Source organism: Xyrauchen texanus, chromosome 44 (assembly GCF_025860055.1).
Source record: "Xyrauchen texanus isolate HMW12.3.18 chromosome 44, RBS_HiC_50CHRs, whole genome shotgun sequence".
Lineage (NCBI taxonomy): Eukaryota > Metazoa > Chordata > Actinopteri > Cypriniformes > Catostomidae > Xyrauchen > Xyrauchen texanus.
The window spans coordinates 3,542,861-3,557,861 of record NC_068319.1 but is presented as its reverse complement, the minus strand read 5'-3'; the positions used below and the strand labels follow the sequence as shown (position 1 = coordinate 3,557,861).

Here is a 15,001-nt window from a genome sequence, read left to right as displayed (position 1 = left end):
CAAAATTGTCTGTTTTTATGCTAAATCAAACAAAATAGACTCTTTTTATGCTAAATCAAACAAAATTGTCTCTATTTTATGCTAAAATCAAACAAAATAGACTTTTTATGCTAAATCAAACAAAATAGTCTGTTTTTATGCTAAAATCAAACAAAATAGTCTCTATTTTATGCTAAAATCAAACAAAATAGTTTCTATTTTATGCTAAATCAAACAAAATTGTCTGTTTTTATGCTAAGTCAAACAAAATTGTCTGTTTTTATGCTAAATCAAACAAAATAGACTCTTTTTATGCTAAATCAAACAAAATTGTCTCTATTTTATGCTAAAATCAAACAAAATAAACTCTTTTTATGCTAAATCAAACAAAATAGTCTCTATTTTATGCTAAAATCAAACAAAATAGTCTCTATTTTAAGCTAAATCAAACAAAATTGTCTGTTTTTATGCTAAAATCAAACAAAATAGTCTCTATTTTATGCTAAAATCAAACAAAATAGTCTCTATCTTATGCTAAATCAAACAAAATTGTCTGTTTTTATGCTAAAATCAAACAAAATAGACTCTTTTTATGCTAAATCAAACAAAATTGTCTGTTTTTATGCTAAAATCAAACAAAATAGTCTCTATTTTATGCTAAAATCAAACAAAATAGTCTCTATTTTATGCTAAATCAAACAAAATTGTCTGTTTTTATGCTAAAATCAAACAAAATTGTCTGTTTTTATGCTAAATCAAACAAAATAGACTCTTTTTATGCTAAATCAAACAAAATTGTCTCTATTTTATGCTAAAATCAAACAAAATAGACTCTTTTTATGCTAAATCAAACAAAATAGTCTGTTTTTATGCTAAAATCAAACAAAATAGTCTCTATTTTATGCTAAAATCAAACAAAATAGTTTCTATTTTATGCTAAATCAAACAAAATTGTCTGTTTTTATGCTAAGTCAAACAAAATTGTCTGTTTTTATGCTAAATCAAACAAAATAGACTCTTTTTATGCTAAATCAAACAAAATTGTCTCTATTTTATGCTAAAATCAAACAAAATAAACTCTTTTTATGCTAAATCAAACAAAATTGTCTGTTTTTATGCTAAAATCAAACAAAATAGTCTCTATTTTATGCTAAATCAAACAAAATTGTCTGTTTTTATGCTAAAATCAAACAAAATAGTCTCTATTTTATGCTAAATCAAACAAAATTGTCTGTTTTTATGCTAAAATCAAACAAAATAGACTTTTTATGCTAAATCAAACAAAATAGTCTCTATTTTATGCTAAAATCAAACAAAATAGACTTTTTATGCTAAATCAAACAAAATAGTCTCTATTTTATGCTAAATCAAACAAAATTGTTGCCAAATGCATAAACGTAAATGTAAATGTATCTCTTTAAGATTTAATGCTACGAACATGGTAATCTTTAGCAAATCCAGCGACTAGTTCTTCCTCAGCAATGTTCATTGTAGCAGCCAAGGAACTTTTAAACAATAAAGTGTACTGGCAGATTGATATAAACTCTGACTCACTAAAATTGTGCAAAAGCTAGACATTCAGATTGGAAATAATGCCGAAGTTTTCGTGCATCAAACAGTCGACAGTGCGAATAGACAGACAGCATTCTGTCTGAGGCTGAGATTAGCCAAAGTGTGATTTATGACATCTGCAACTTTCAAACACAAACCTAAGAGCGGCCGAACACAATCCGCTCAGCTTCCAGCGCTTTCTCATATTTCCTCTTAGCGGAAGAGCTTTTGAATGACACCTCTGATGATGTGAAGCCAAGAGGAGAACAATTCAATTAAAGTTAGTTAATCCCACATGCAAATCCTCACACAAGGGTGCTATAAAACCGATAAAGGGATGAGAGACGGCGAGAAAGAGGGAGAAAGAGGTTCTCTTATTATCAATGTGCCCAGGGCTGTGAGCGATCACCTCTCTGCCCGGAGCCGATTTGGAGAGGCGGTTCAACATAATCTACTCTCTCCGTGACTCCCTGTGCTGTGTTTGTCACGAGGGGACAACAAGGGGAAATAAGGGACATAATTAGGAGATAAACTACCTCTTTTTGGGGAAATTAGTATTTGCACGGCTAATAATAGTTTGTTGATTGGTTTCAACAAAAATGTACTGTGACACTTTGTGGTTGTTTTGATGTTTTGTATCTAATGCAATGATATTTAGATATTTTTACATTGTGATTTAAGTACTTTTTGGCCCACTGTGCATTTTAAATAATATTGGTTTATTCTGATACAATGATTTACATCGGAGCATCCCGAAAACTACTAACAGCTATTGTAGCACATGGTACATTATATACACACACACACATGTGCACATAAACACATACAGCATGCATAAACACACATATATCATTCTGCAGCTGCAGAGACATTATCTTAGTTTTGCTGGCAAGATTTTATGTTTGAGTGGTGCAATTTACTGTAAGCGACGGATCTGTGTGCAGCTATTTTTCTGCGTGGTCTGATATTTCAAAATGTTCGGTGTTGACATTGGGCGAAAAGACTGACAGCTCCCTCAATTCAGCCTCGTCTTTCATGGTTTTGGTCGTACAAATGTCAACAATGAACGTATGATCAGAGAAACTGAAAACACCCACGAATTGTCCCCATTTTCAGTTGTAAGGACCTCCCGAACACTTCTACAGTTCCTAAATAAAGCCACTAATAAGTAGTACACACAAACATTGTTACTTCAAAGCTAGTTCGTAATGCTTCGGGTCTACATACCAGACATTATTTTGCCCATTTATGAAACATATTCTTTTTTCTTCTTCTAGTGAAGTCCACACAAGACGTAATCACTATATTTGTGGGACATTTTTAAAACATTTTGGCTCTCACAATATAGCAATAGAAGTACACACAAACCCACACACACACACACAGGCCGTGTACCTCGCAGTGGTGACTTCATGGCGGCCTCCACCATGCCCACCAGCAGCTGGAGACTCTTGGGGTCTTGTGCCAGTCCAGAGGCGAAGGCAGCCAGCGCGTCCGCATGACGCCCCAGATACTGAAGGGCAACACCCTGTCGGAAGTATGCCTGCAGAGAGAGGACCAGAAAGAAAGCATGTTACTATGACTATCCTTGGGATCGTAATTCTAAAATATTTTCCTGAAAAAACAAACAAAAACAAAAAAGTTAAAAATACAACATTAAATATGGGAAGAACCAGCTCATAAGAGTCATTCGTTCAGAAATCGGAGTAAACTGGCCATACTGTAAGTTTAGCGATGTTGATTCAAAAGAAATGATTCAGAAGAGTCATTTGTTCAGTAATCGGATTACTGTTATAGCGCTGTAAGTTTCAACCTGTAGATTCAAATGAAAAAATTCAAAAGAGTCATTTGTTCAGGGATCTGACTGCTCTGATCAAGCTGTTTGTTTTGCGCTTTAGATAAAAAAAAAAAAAAAAACAATTCATAAAAGTAACTTGTTCAGGAATCAGACTAAAGTGGTTGAACTGTAAGTTTCACAATGTAGATTCAAAAGAAATGATTCATAAGAGTCATTCATTCAGTAACCGGACTACAGACGTTGTGCTGTAAGTATTAAGTAGAAGATTCAAAAGAACCGGCTCATAAGAGTCATTCATTCAGTAATCGAACTACATTGGTTGCACTGTGTGTTTCAAGCAGTAGATTCAAAAGAACCGGCTCATAAGAGTCATTCGTTCAGTAATCGAACTACATTGGTTGCACTGTGTGTTTCAAGCAGTAGATTCAAAAGAACCGGCTCATAAGAGTCATTCGTTCAGTAATCGAACTACATTGGTTGCACTGTGTGTTTCAAGCAGTAGATTCAAAAGAACCGGCTCATAAGAGTCATTCGTTCAGTAATCGAACTACATTGGTTGCACTGTGTGTTTCAAGCAGTAGATTCAAAAGAACCGGCTCAAAAGAGTCATTTGTTCGGGAATTGGACTAAACTGGTCACACTGTGCGTTTCTAGATTCAAAAGAGTAAATTGTTGCGAAATCAGACTACACTGGTTGCAATGTATGTTTTAAGTTCTAGATTTAGAAGAACCAGCCTCATAAGAGTCTTTTTGGGGGGGAATCAGACTACACTGGACACGCTGTATGCCTTAAACTGCTGATTCAATAGAGGCCTGTCCACACTGGTGGAAGAACTCATGTTTGTGAACCGTTAACAGAACAGAAAGTCAAGAAACTCAAATTGTTCCAGACTTTTTATGTTTTATATATATATATATATAATATATATTTAACAGGTTCAGTTTGCAGAACTAGCGGAGAACCACTGATCATATCAGAAGTCTTATTTCATTTTGATGTTTTTAAAGAGGCTGCTGGTATTTTTATCATGTGACGTACACCAGACCAGAGCAACTGCTCCCCTAGTGTCACAGATATTCATCGTGAGAGAGATAGACTGATAAATACATAATTTACACTCACATTTATCATGTGTATCAGTATTCCTCCTTGACTAAATGGTTCTCCAGTCCAAGTGTTACCCAAACACACACCGATACGGCACTAGATCTCCAATGACATACAAGCCATTCACAATTATCATCTCACAGCCCTTTATTAGATCTGCGCGAACGTGCGGCCCACTTCCAACAGAGCGCTGTTAACGGGAGAGGGAGGGCAGAGAGGAAGATTAAGACATGACATTGAATTTATGAAGGCCCCTATAATTAATTTCACTTAGGAGTATCCTTTGATTACAGACTTCCTCTATTTCTCTATTTCTCGGACAGCTTCATTGAAACGAATGTAAAATGCAGATTGAATTCAGCACATTAACCTTTGGTCTAACCGTGTTATTATGGAACCTAACTGGCCACGGCGCTCAGGTCGATATTAACTGCCTCTTTGTGTATGGCCGACTGCGCTGTGATTGGACGCATTCGGCAACTGTACGTACACATGCGTGTTCATATTACAAAAGGTTCCGCTCGCAGGAACCCAACATCAATATCTGCCCGAAGGCAAATGGTTTGGGGGGACGTTTGCTTCAGATGACTGCAATTCAATCCCATTTCTATAATGCACTTTTCTTAAAAAGTGTGTTTTTTTCCCACCTATCACTTCATTATATGCACCTTTATGTATAGAATTTCCCATTATATACAAAGAGAAAATTACCCATGATCTGGTCTACACAAAAACTGTATGTTTCAAGCAGTAGATTCAAAAGAACTGACTCATAAGAGTCATTTGTTCGGGAATCGAACTACATTGGTCGCACTGTATGTTTCAAGCTGTAGATTCAAAAGAACCGACTCCTAGGAGTCATTTGTTCACGAATCAAACTACATTGGTAGCACTATATGTTTCAAGCTGTATATTCAAAAGAACCGACTCCTAGGAGTCATTTGTTCACGAATCAAACTACACTGGTAGCACTGTATGTTTCAAGCTGTAGATTCAAAAGAAACGATTCATAAGAGTCATTCGTTCAGTAATCGGATTACTGTTGTTGCTCTGTAAGCTTTGCGGTGTAGAAGATTCAAATGAATCGGCTCATAAGAGTCATTTGTTCAGGAATCAAACTACATTGGTAGCACTATATGTTTCAAGCTGTAGCTTCAAAAGAACCGACTCCTAGGAGTCATTTGTTCAGGAATCAAACTACATTGATAGCACTATATGTTTCAAGCTGTATATTCAAAAGAACCGACTCCTAGGAGTCATTTGTTCAGGAATCAAACTACATTGGTAGCACTCTATGTTTCAAGCTGTATATTCAAAAGAACCGACTCCTAGGAGTCATTTGTTCAGGAATCAAACTACATTGGTAGCACTATATGTTTCAAGCTGTAGCTTCAAAAGAACCGACTCATAGGAGTCATTTGTTCGGGAATCGGACTAAACTAATCAAATTAACCTGACGCAAACAGTAATAATGCTATAAATACAATGTATGTTTCACAATGTATATTCAAAAGAAATGATTCATAAGAGTCATTCGTTCAGTAATCGGACGACTGTTGCTGCTCTGTAAGTTTCGCGCTGTAGAAGATTCAAATGAACCGGCTCAAAAGAGTCATTTGTTTGGGAATCGAACTACATTGGTCGCACTGTATGTTTCAAGCTGTAGATTCAAAAGAACCGACTCCTAGGAGTCATTTGTTCAGGAATTGAACTACATTGGTAGCACTGTATGTTTCAAGCTGTAGATTCAAAAGAACCGACTCCTAGGAGTCATTTGTTCAGGAATCGATCTACATTGGTAGCACTGTATGTTTCAAGCTGTAGATTCAAAAGAACCGACTCCTAGGAGTCATTTGTTCAGGAATCAAACTACATTGGTAGCACTATATGTTTCAAGCTGTAGATTCAAAAGAACCAACTCATAAGAGTCATTTGTTTCGGGAATCGGACTAAACTAAACATTATAAATAAACATTATTTATAGACTTTGTTCTGCTGAACACAACAAAGATTTTTAGAATAATATTTCAACTCTGTAGGTCCATACAATGCAAGTGAATGGCGATCAGACCTTTCAAGCTCCAAAAATCACATAAAGGCAGCATAAAAGAAATCCATATGACTTCAGTGGTTTAATCCATGTCTTTAGAAGTGATATGATAAAAGTGCAGATTTATAGTAATAATGGATTTAAATATTGATCTGTTTCTCACCAAAAACGACTGCATCACTTCAGAAGACATTTGTCCATACATTTATGGTCAAAATGGATTACTTTTATACTGCCTTTATATGATTTTTGGAGCTTGAAAGGTTTGGTCACCATTCACTTGCATTGTATGAAGAGATATTCTTCCTTAGAGAAGTTTCATTTTTGGGTGAACTTTTCCTTTAAAAAATATTTTGCATAATCCTATACCCAACAAAAGGTCTCCAGTGAGTGTAAATCAACCGGGTTGCTGATCTGGATCGGTGGAGGATGAGTGATTTTAAGTTGTGGTGACTTATGGAGGACCCAACTGTTCAAGAGGGGATTCTTGCTGCACTGACTCCTGACATCTTAAATTTGATGCTCCATCCGCAGTCAATTACATACAATAACCATGAACAACTGTCAAACACGGCTCTCACATCGAGCTGTATTCTGCTCTGCACCTCAGACATGTTGTAAAGGGCTGAGAAGTGCATAAAGATTTTGAGCATTCAGAATGAAAAAGCTGGTTTTGTTGTTGCGATGTCTTTTTTTTTTTTTTCAGTGAAATGAGCAACAAACCAGCAAATGATTCAATCCTGCTCAGATTGCCTGCTGTGATTCACACATTATCTGAATATTTCAATTGAAAACTTGAGCGATGCCTTGAATGTGTGCTGAATTCAAATGATTTCCTCTCACGACTATAGAGCCCCAACAACATCAACAACTGTTGACCATTAACAGGAGCTTTTTAACACAGTAAGAGGCATGTTGACACCTGATTGTGTCAAAATGTGGATATGTTGCATTGATATGCAGATGAGTGTTTATCGCATGAAGTGCATGAAACTTGTCTGAAACATGTCCAGGTTATATTTTTGACCCCAAAATAAAATAAATAAATAAATAAATAAAAAATTGAGAAATTATATTTTGCATAATGAAAATAAAGGGTATTTTTGTTCCATTAAGAACTGTTGGATTGTTACATTTTATTCATGACACTTAAGATCATTTTCTCTCAAAATTCTAAATACTGTAATAAAAAAACAATGATATATTTTTAAATTGAATTAAATAACACTTAAGCACATTTTCTCGCCAAGTCCTTATTACTTTATTTTTTTAAGATGTAATACATGTAGTGCCTTTATTTTATTTTTTCAAATAATTATATTACCGAAATTAATACAAAGATAATCTACGAGAATCACAAAAAAGTGACTTTTTTTTTATTGTAAAGTATATAAACATCTTTGTAGCTTATGTTGTTTATTTTAATGTAAAAATAGTTTACATCCATTTTTATGATATTACAGTAAAAACAATACTGTATTACATTGATGAGGATAATGAAAATTTGGAGAAAAATTTTGGGAAATAATACCGAAATGCAATCTTAAGGGTCATAAAATAAATAATTAAATAAAATCCACAACACAAAACACAGGCACATTTTCCCCCCAAATTCTCATTATTGCAATGCAAAAATAAGAATATATTTTAGATTATTTTACAGTTTAATACTTACAGCTATTAATATCAGTTGTACTTTTTTCAAATTATTGTATTTTTAAAAATTGTCAAGTATGTAAGTATGGTTGTATTTGTTGTTTTTTAATCCATGCTGATTTCAATGAAAATGTTACAGTATTTTTCACTGTAATACAGGCGGTCAAAATAAATTCTGGCACATTTTAATGAGATTTACTCCTCTATAAACCCTCAACTGCACAAAACCAGTTGGATATAAATGCCCCAAACAGACAGTCATTCGTACAGGCAGGTATACACGTCCCCCCCGATGGAGTCACTGGCTGCCTAGCAACACCCGCCTGGCAACATTCACCCCCTCCGCTGCCTCACCTGCTGGGCTCTTGGCTGAAACTGCAGACGGGAAAGTGATAAAAAGTGTAATGATAGAGACAGCGCAAACGAGGCTGTTTAGGACTAATTACAGAGTCAAACTCACATGCTATGCCAATAATCACCTCCCAAAAGAACAAAGGGACAGTGAAGGCGAACAATTATAAGGCTGAAAAATTCATTATGGCACATTTGTATATATATATACATATATATATATTTAATGACTTGCTTGTCCAGTGACATGCTTTGGGACGATAATGACCAGAGTTGGTTAAATATGCGTAGTGCTGGGTAGATTACTTCTGAATTGTAATCTGGTACTAATTATAAATTACATAACTAAAATAGCAATCGGTAATTTAAACTAGAATATTTTGAAAGCAGCTGAGCAACTGAGTTTGTAGCATCTTTAGTTGTAGTTGGAAAGGCCTCCTCCACAACACTGAGCATTTTCTATGTTGAAAATCATCAAAACGTATTTTTTCTCGAAATACACCAGTTAGCCTCATAGACAATAAAATGTGACATGCATTTCCAAATATATGTCAGCTGGTGGCGAAAACATTTACAGTGCAATCACATGAGCGCGCATCTGTGTTCCATCGATCGGCGGTCCACATCAAACTGCGCCGAAAAAGGTCACACTTCAGAATTGCAATCAATGCAGCGCATTCCGCATTCACGGCCTGTCACAAGTTTCTCATGCCGCACAATGAGGCTGAAGTAACCTACTATTGTAATCACACCCATGTGTAGCATCCGCCACAGAGCCCACAGAGCAGCGGATGACAGATAAGCATGCATTTTCATGCTAATTGTGCTGGTTCTGATACCAGAACTTCTCATTTTGGGACTCTGGAACGAGATTAAAGTCTTAGAACTTGTAATTGAACGATCGGTTCAACATCCAGTAATTCTGAGGCGGAAATCAAAGTTACTGAATGCAATCTTTCACGTACACTGAGGGTTTATGGACAATACAAATGTTCTTAGTGCAGCGATTGTGGCAGAGAGGAGCGTTGGCGGATTAGCAGATGCCTCAGTTATCAATTGTTAGTTTAAATTAATCAAGACTAGATGCCAACTACACCAACACTGTGTTGCTTGAGTGGAAAAGTGGTACAAAACATGCAGTTGAATGCATTTTCAATGCTATACATCAAAGTGTGTTTAACACCTGATGGGAAGTTTCTCCAAAAAGACATTACTAACGTATTTCTCAACATTCCTGAAATGCTGTAAAACAGTAAATCTTTCTTATACCACAAAAGCTGGAAAGAAAGGCATTCAACTTCAGTCAAGTAGTTAGCTTGACTTGACTTGAAGTTCCTCTAGCTCACGCCCGGTTGCGGTCGACCATGTAGCCAGTACGCTGTTGTAGGTGCTACAGGCTTTCAAACATCGATAAAAATTTCCCGCATCGTTGCTTCTTGAGGGCCATTTCTTTTGCTTGTGCTGGAGTGATTCTTCGATTTATCAGATCTTCTTCAATTTGCTTCGCCCACGTTTTCTTTGGCGCTTTTCGTTGTACTACCCAGCCATCGGGGCGCGATCTCCAGAGGAGCCGGTAAGGAAGGCGGTGCGGTTTCATGCGGCACACGTGACCAAACCACCGCAATCGCCGCTTTTGAACTTCCTTGGTATGGTCGGTTGGTCGCTGCACCGCTTTCTGATGGTTTCATTGTGCAATTTGTCCCTTATTGTAATTCGTAAAATTCGACACAAGCATCACATTTGGAAGACTTCACGCTTTTTCAAGTCTGCCTACAGCAACATCGATGATTCTGCACCATATAACAGCACAGACAGCCAAAGATTGGTATATGCATATTTTGGTAGCAATGTTGACATTTCTTTTACGCCACAGACACCGTGTCAGAGATCCGAAGGCTGCTGCGGCTTGTCCAGTTCTGTTGGCAATATCGGCTGTGACGGCAATTTTCTGTTCTCGTACAATTGAGGTATTTGAATTCTTTCACTTGCTCTAATCTGGCGCCATCGAGGTATACTGTCGCTTGTGAGCCATCCGTCGTGAGCACTTTGGTTTTCTCGGCATTGATGGTTAAGCCATACGGGTAAGCCTCTCTCTTGATATTGTGGAGAATTGAGGAAGCTTCCCCATTGTCATCTGTGAAGATCCCACTATCGTCCGCAAACATCAAATCAATGATGTACTGATCTTGCCCAACTTCGACTCCACAGCGGTTGGCAAACACTTTTCTCATTATAGCATCAACAACGACGTTGAAAAGCAGTGGTGACGCCATGCAACCTAACCAGTAGTAGCTACAGTACAAACATTAAGTATGGAGTGGTGGTGGTGTAGTGGGCTAAAGCACATAACTGGTAAGCAGAAGGTTGCTGGTTCGATCCCCACAGCCACCACCATTGTGTCCTTGAGCAAGGCACTTAACTCCAGATTGTGCCAGGGGGATTGTCCCTGTAATAAGTGCACTGTAAGTTATTCTCCGGCATGGGAGGTGGGTGCGCTAACAAGGATGCTAAAGGCTACAACCCCTAGCGTCAGTCACTAGTGCACCTCTTGAGGTCAGGAGAGTGAGGTTACAGTACAAGCTATTAACTAAAACTGGCTAACTACATTGAAGCTATTTAAGAGTGCAATACAAACAAACAGGCTGGAAAGAATAAAAAAAGTAGTTCAACTACAGTCAAGCTAGCCTATGGAAAAAGATGTTAGATAAGCTAGCAACAAACAAGAAGTAGCTACAACAGCTATTTAAGAGTCCAAAAAACAAAACCAAAGTTGCAATCTGGATTTAAACAACCAGATACATAAGAGTCTATGATTGGATCATTATTGCCGTGATTAATATGTTTCAGCTGGCAACAATTCTTTTAACTCTAACTGTGTGTAGCTTCTCATTTCTTAAACAACCATGTTGGTTATCCCGCGGTCATGGAAAAGATGTTACTGTTTCAGAAGGGGTACATTATTGGCCTGCACCAAGCCTATAAAACAACTAAGGAGATTGCTGAAATCACTGGAATGGGTTACGAACTGTCCAACGCCTTATTAAAACTATTCAAAACATTGTTAAAACCATCAGCTTTGCGGAAGAATTGTGGTAAAAAAAAAATCTTGAATGATCGTGATTGGAGATGACTAAAACGCTTGGTCACATCATAAAAAAATCGACAGGAGAACTCACAGCTATTTCCACATGCACAATATGACGAGAACTTACAGGATTGGGAACAAAGTGCTGTGTGGCCACAATAAGACACTTGTTAGTGAGACTAATCGGGAAATAACGACTTCAATTTGCTTGAGAGCATAAAGATTGGACTGTGGAGCAATGGAAAAAGTTAATGTGGTCTGATGAGTCCAGATTTACACTATACCAAAGCGATGGGCATGTCAGGGTAAGAAGGGAAGCGCATGAAGCGATGCATCCATCATGCATAGTGCCCACTGTACAAGCCTCTGGAGGCAGTGTTATGATCTGGAGTTGCTTCAATTGGTCAGGTCGAGGCTCAGCAATGTTATGCGGCAATAAAATGAAGTCAGCTGACTACCTGAATGTACCTGAATAACCAGGTTATCCCATCAATGGATTTTGTGTTCCCTGATGGCAAGGGCATATTCCAGGATGACAATGCAGAGATTCATCGGGCTCAAATTGTGAAAGAGTGGTTCAGGGAGCACAAGGAATCATTTTCACTCATGAATTGGCCACCACAGAGTCCTGATCTTAACCCCATTGAAAGTCTTTGGGACATGCTGGAGAAGACTTTATGGAGTGGTTCGACTCTCCAGTCATCAATAAATGCTGTACAATAAAAGATCGTTGAAACAATGCCATGACGATTGCGCACCATAATCAAAGCTAAAGGCGGTCCAATGAAATTAGAGTATGCAACTTTGTTTTTTGGCCAGGCAGTGTAGATTGTGAATCTTAAATTAAACTGACAACAATAAACCAAATACAACAGATAAACCAGCACAGGGGCTGGCAACCTTTGTGACAGAGTGCTATTTTATTGGCTGTGGTGACGTTACTGGGTTTACTGGCTTCACGTTGTCATAACATTGAAAATGGAAGATAGGATACATCTTTAAACAGACAAGGTAGCGAACGAGTAAGTCAGCCTTGTGGCTGTACTTTAAAAAAGTATGTATTTTAATAACCGGCTTGACATTTAAACTTTGATTTTAAGTGCTTTAATCTAACTTGCATTTAACCCGGAACATTCCTTTAATGCTTCTGTATATGCAATCCATATGAAGGCCTTATTAAAGAAGCAAAGCCGTTCTTGTTTCGAGTTTTCACCCTAACTCGTGAACATCTTACTGGGAGGCTTTACATTTCCTTGCTTGCCTGCAAAGCAATGCATCAGCAGATCTAGTTAAAAATGAACTGCCTATTAAACATAAATGTGGGAATTAAAAAGACTTTGGAAGGTGAAGAGCGCTACCAGCAGAGCTGTGAGACACAGCGAAACAGATCGGTTGAGATTCATTCACTTTTATCTTCACTGTGAGCTCCAGTGTCAAGATGCAGCACACATCCTTCAAATGGAAAACCCTGCAGGCATACCTGTGAAGTCTTGAAGATGTTGCCTCCACCCAATCATGGTGCAAATCTGAATTACTCTGCAGCATCTAACAGCTCATCTAATTCATAAACAAGATCTCATGATCTCAACGAGTCGATCCCAAGATTACATGCACTTGAAACAGTCCCGTACACTTTGCCAACAGGCTAACCACCACATAGCAAAAGAAAACGCACACAACAACACTCAAAAACCACCAAGAATGCCCAAGCAACCACATACAGTAGGAACTTGCAAAAAAACACCCAAACATCCTGGATGTTTTCTAACAATGTGCTAACAACCAGTCAGAACTTAGTAACTACATAGCAATGTTAAAAACAATCCAACCGAACACCCTGGAAATCATATGGTGAAGCAATAACAAGCACTCAAAACACCTTAGCATGGACACACACGAAAAACTACCCAGAAAGCCCTAGCAACCAATCAGAAAATCCTAGCAACCACATAGTGTAGCAATGTGCTAAAAACCGCCGAAGCACCCTGGAAATAACACAACAATGTGCTAACAACCCCTCAGAACCCAACAACTGCATAGTGACACATTAAAACCAATCCAGAACACCCTAGCAACCATTTAGAATACCCTAGCAACAACTCAGAATGTCCTTGCAACCACAAACAGTAACAATGTGCTAAAAAAACACCCAAACACCCTGGAAATCACGTAGTAACACACTAACAACCACACAAAATTCCCTAGCAACCATTTAATCTCCTAGAAATCACATACAGTAGCAATGTAATATAAAATGTAAAAAAAAAAACACCCTGAAAACCCATAAAACCTTAGCAAGTACATGGAAATGTGATAACAACAACCCAAAACATCCTAGCAACCACTCAGAACAACCTAGCAACCACATACATTGTGCTAAAGACCACCCTAAAAATCCCCTGGAAATCACATAGCAAACATGCTAACAACCACTAAGAACATCCCAGCAACCATGTAACAATGTGCTTAAATCAACCCAAAACACACTGGAAATCATATAACAACACCCCATCAACCACAAAGAAAACCATAGCAACCGCATAGCAACAAGCTTAAAGCCACATAGAACATTAAAACAACATCTCGCAAAAAAACACCAAAACACCTTGGAAATCGCATAAAAATTGCGCTAACAACAATACATATACCTTCATGTGTTCACAAACGGCTCCTGACATTTCCAATATGGCGGACGCGCCAACGTATCGCCGTCCATTGGAACAGCTGCTAATAAGGTATCTACGTATGTATATACGTACATGGGGCGACTGTGGCTCAGGTGCTTTGAATACCGCTAAGTTTAAAAAGGCGCTATATAAGTGCAGACCACTTACCACTATATCTATGCCCAAAATACCCAAGAAATCATGTTGCAACACCCTAACAACCATCAGAAGACCTTAACAACCGCATAGCAAAGTCCTGGCAACCACCCTGAACACCCTAGCAGCTTGACAAGGAGTTTTGTAAACTACTCACATCCTTTTAGAAAATGAGAAAATCTAGTTTAATGGTGGAATTTGTTTGCCAAACTAATGAGTTTTCTGTCCAACTGTGAAATATTACCAAAGTATTTAGGCCTAAGTACCTCATTTACTCTCAGTCGCTACATATAAGCAGTTAAACCACAAAAAACATCTATTTACAAACACAGAATGCTAAACTGAACTTGAGTGACAACAAGAAACAGGAAACCAAGAGAAGCAATTATAGCAGATGTTTAGTTTGAGTGTCCACTAACAGGTAAACAACCGATACTTTGGACGAGACGCTAATGGCAGAGATAGAGTAGTGGAAAAATGTTGCGAGATGAGAGAGAACTGGGGCAGGATTTTATATTTACCCCTCACGGCTGGTTATTGTCCAGCAGCTTTTTCTCTCCAGCTCGCCTGGAATGCACATGCTCAGATCTCCCAGGCGATT

At 37.8% G+C, this 15,001-nt stretch overlaps 1 protein-coding gene across 3 annotated transcripts in view; it reads right to left on the bottom strand.

Annotated features, from left to right (window-relative positions):
* Positions 1 to 15,001, bottom strand: part of ttc28 (tetratricopeptide repeat domain 28) — a 319,989-nt gene that overhangs the window by 109,599 nt on the left and 195,389 nt on the right. For all 3 annotated transcript variants that reach the window (XM_052117308.1, XM_052117309.1, XM_052117310.1), the window contains one exon: positions 2,926 to 3,073. In XM_052117308.1, coding sequence (XP_051973268.1) covers positions 2,926 to 3,073 — 148 coding nt within the window. The remainder of the gene's footprint in view (positions 1 to 2,925; positions 3,074 to 15,001) is intronic.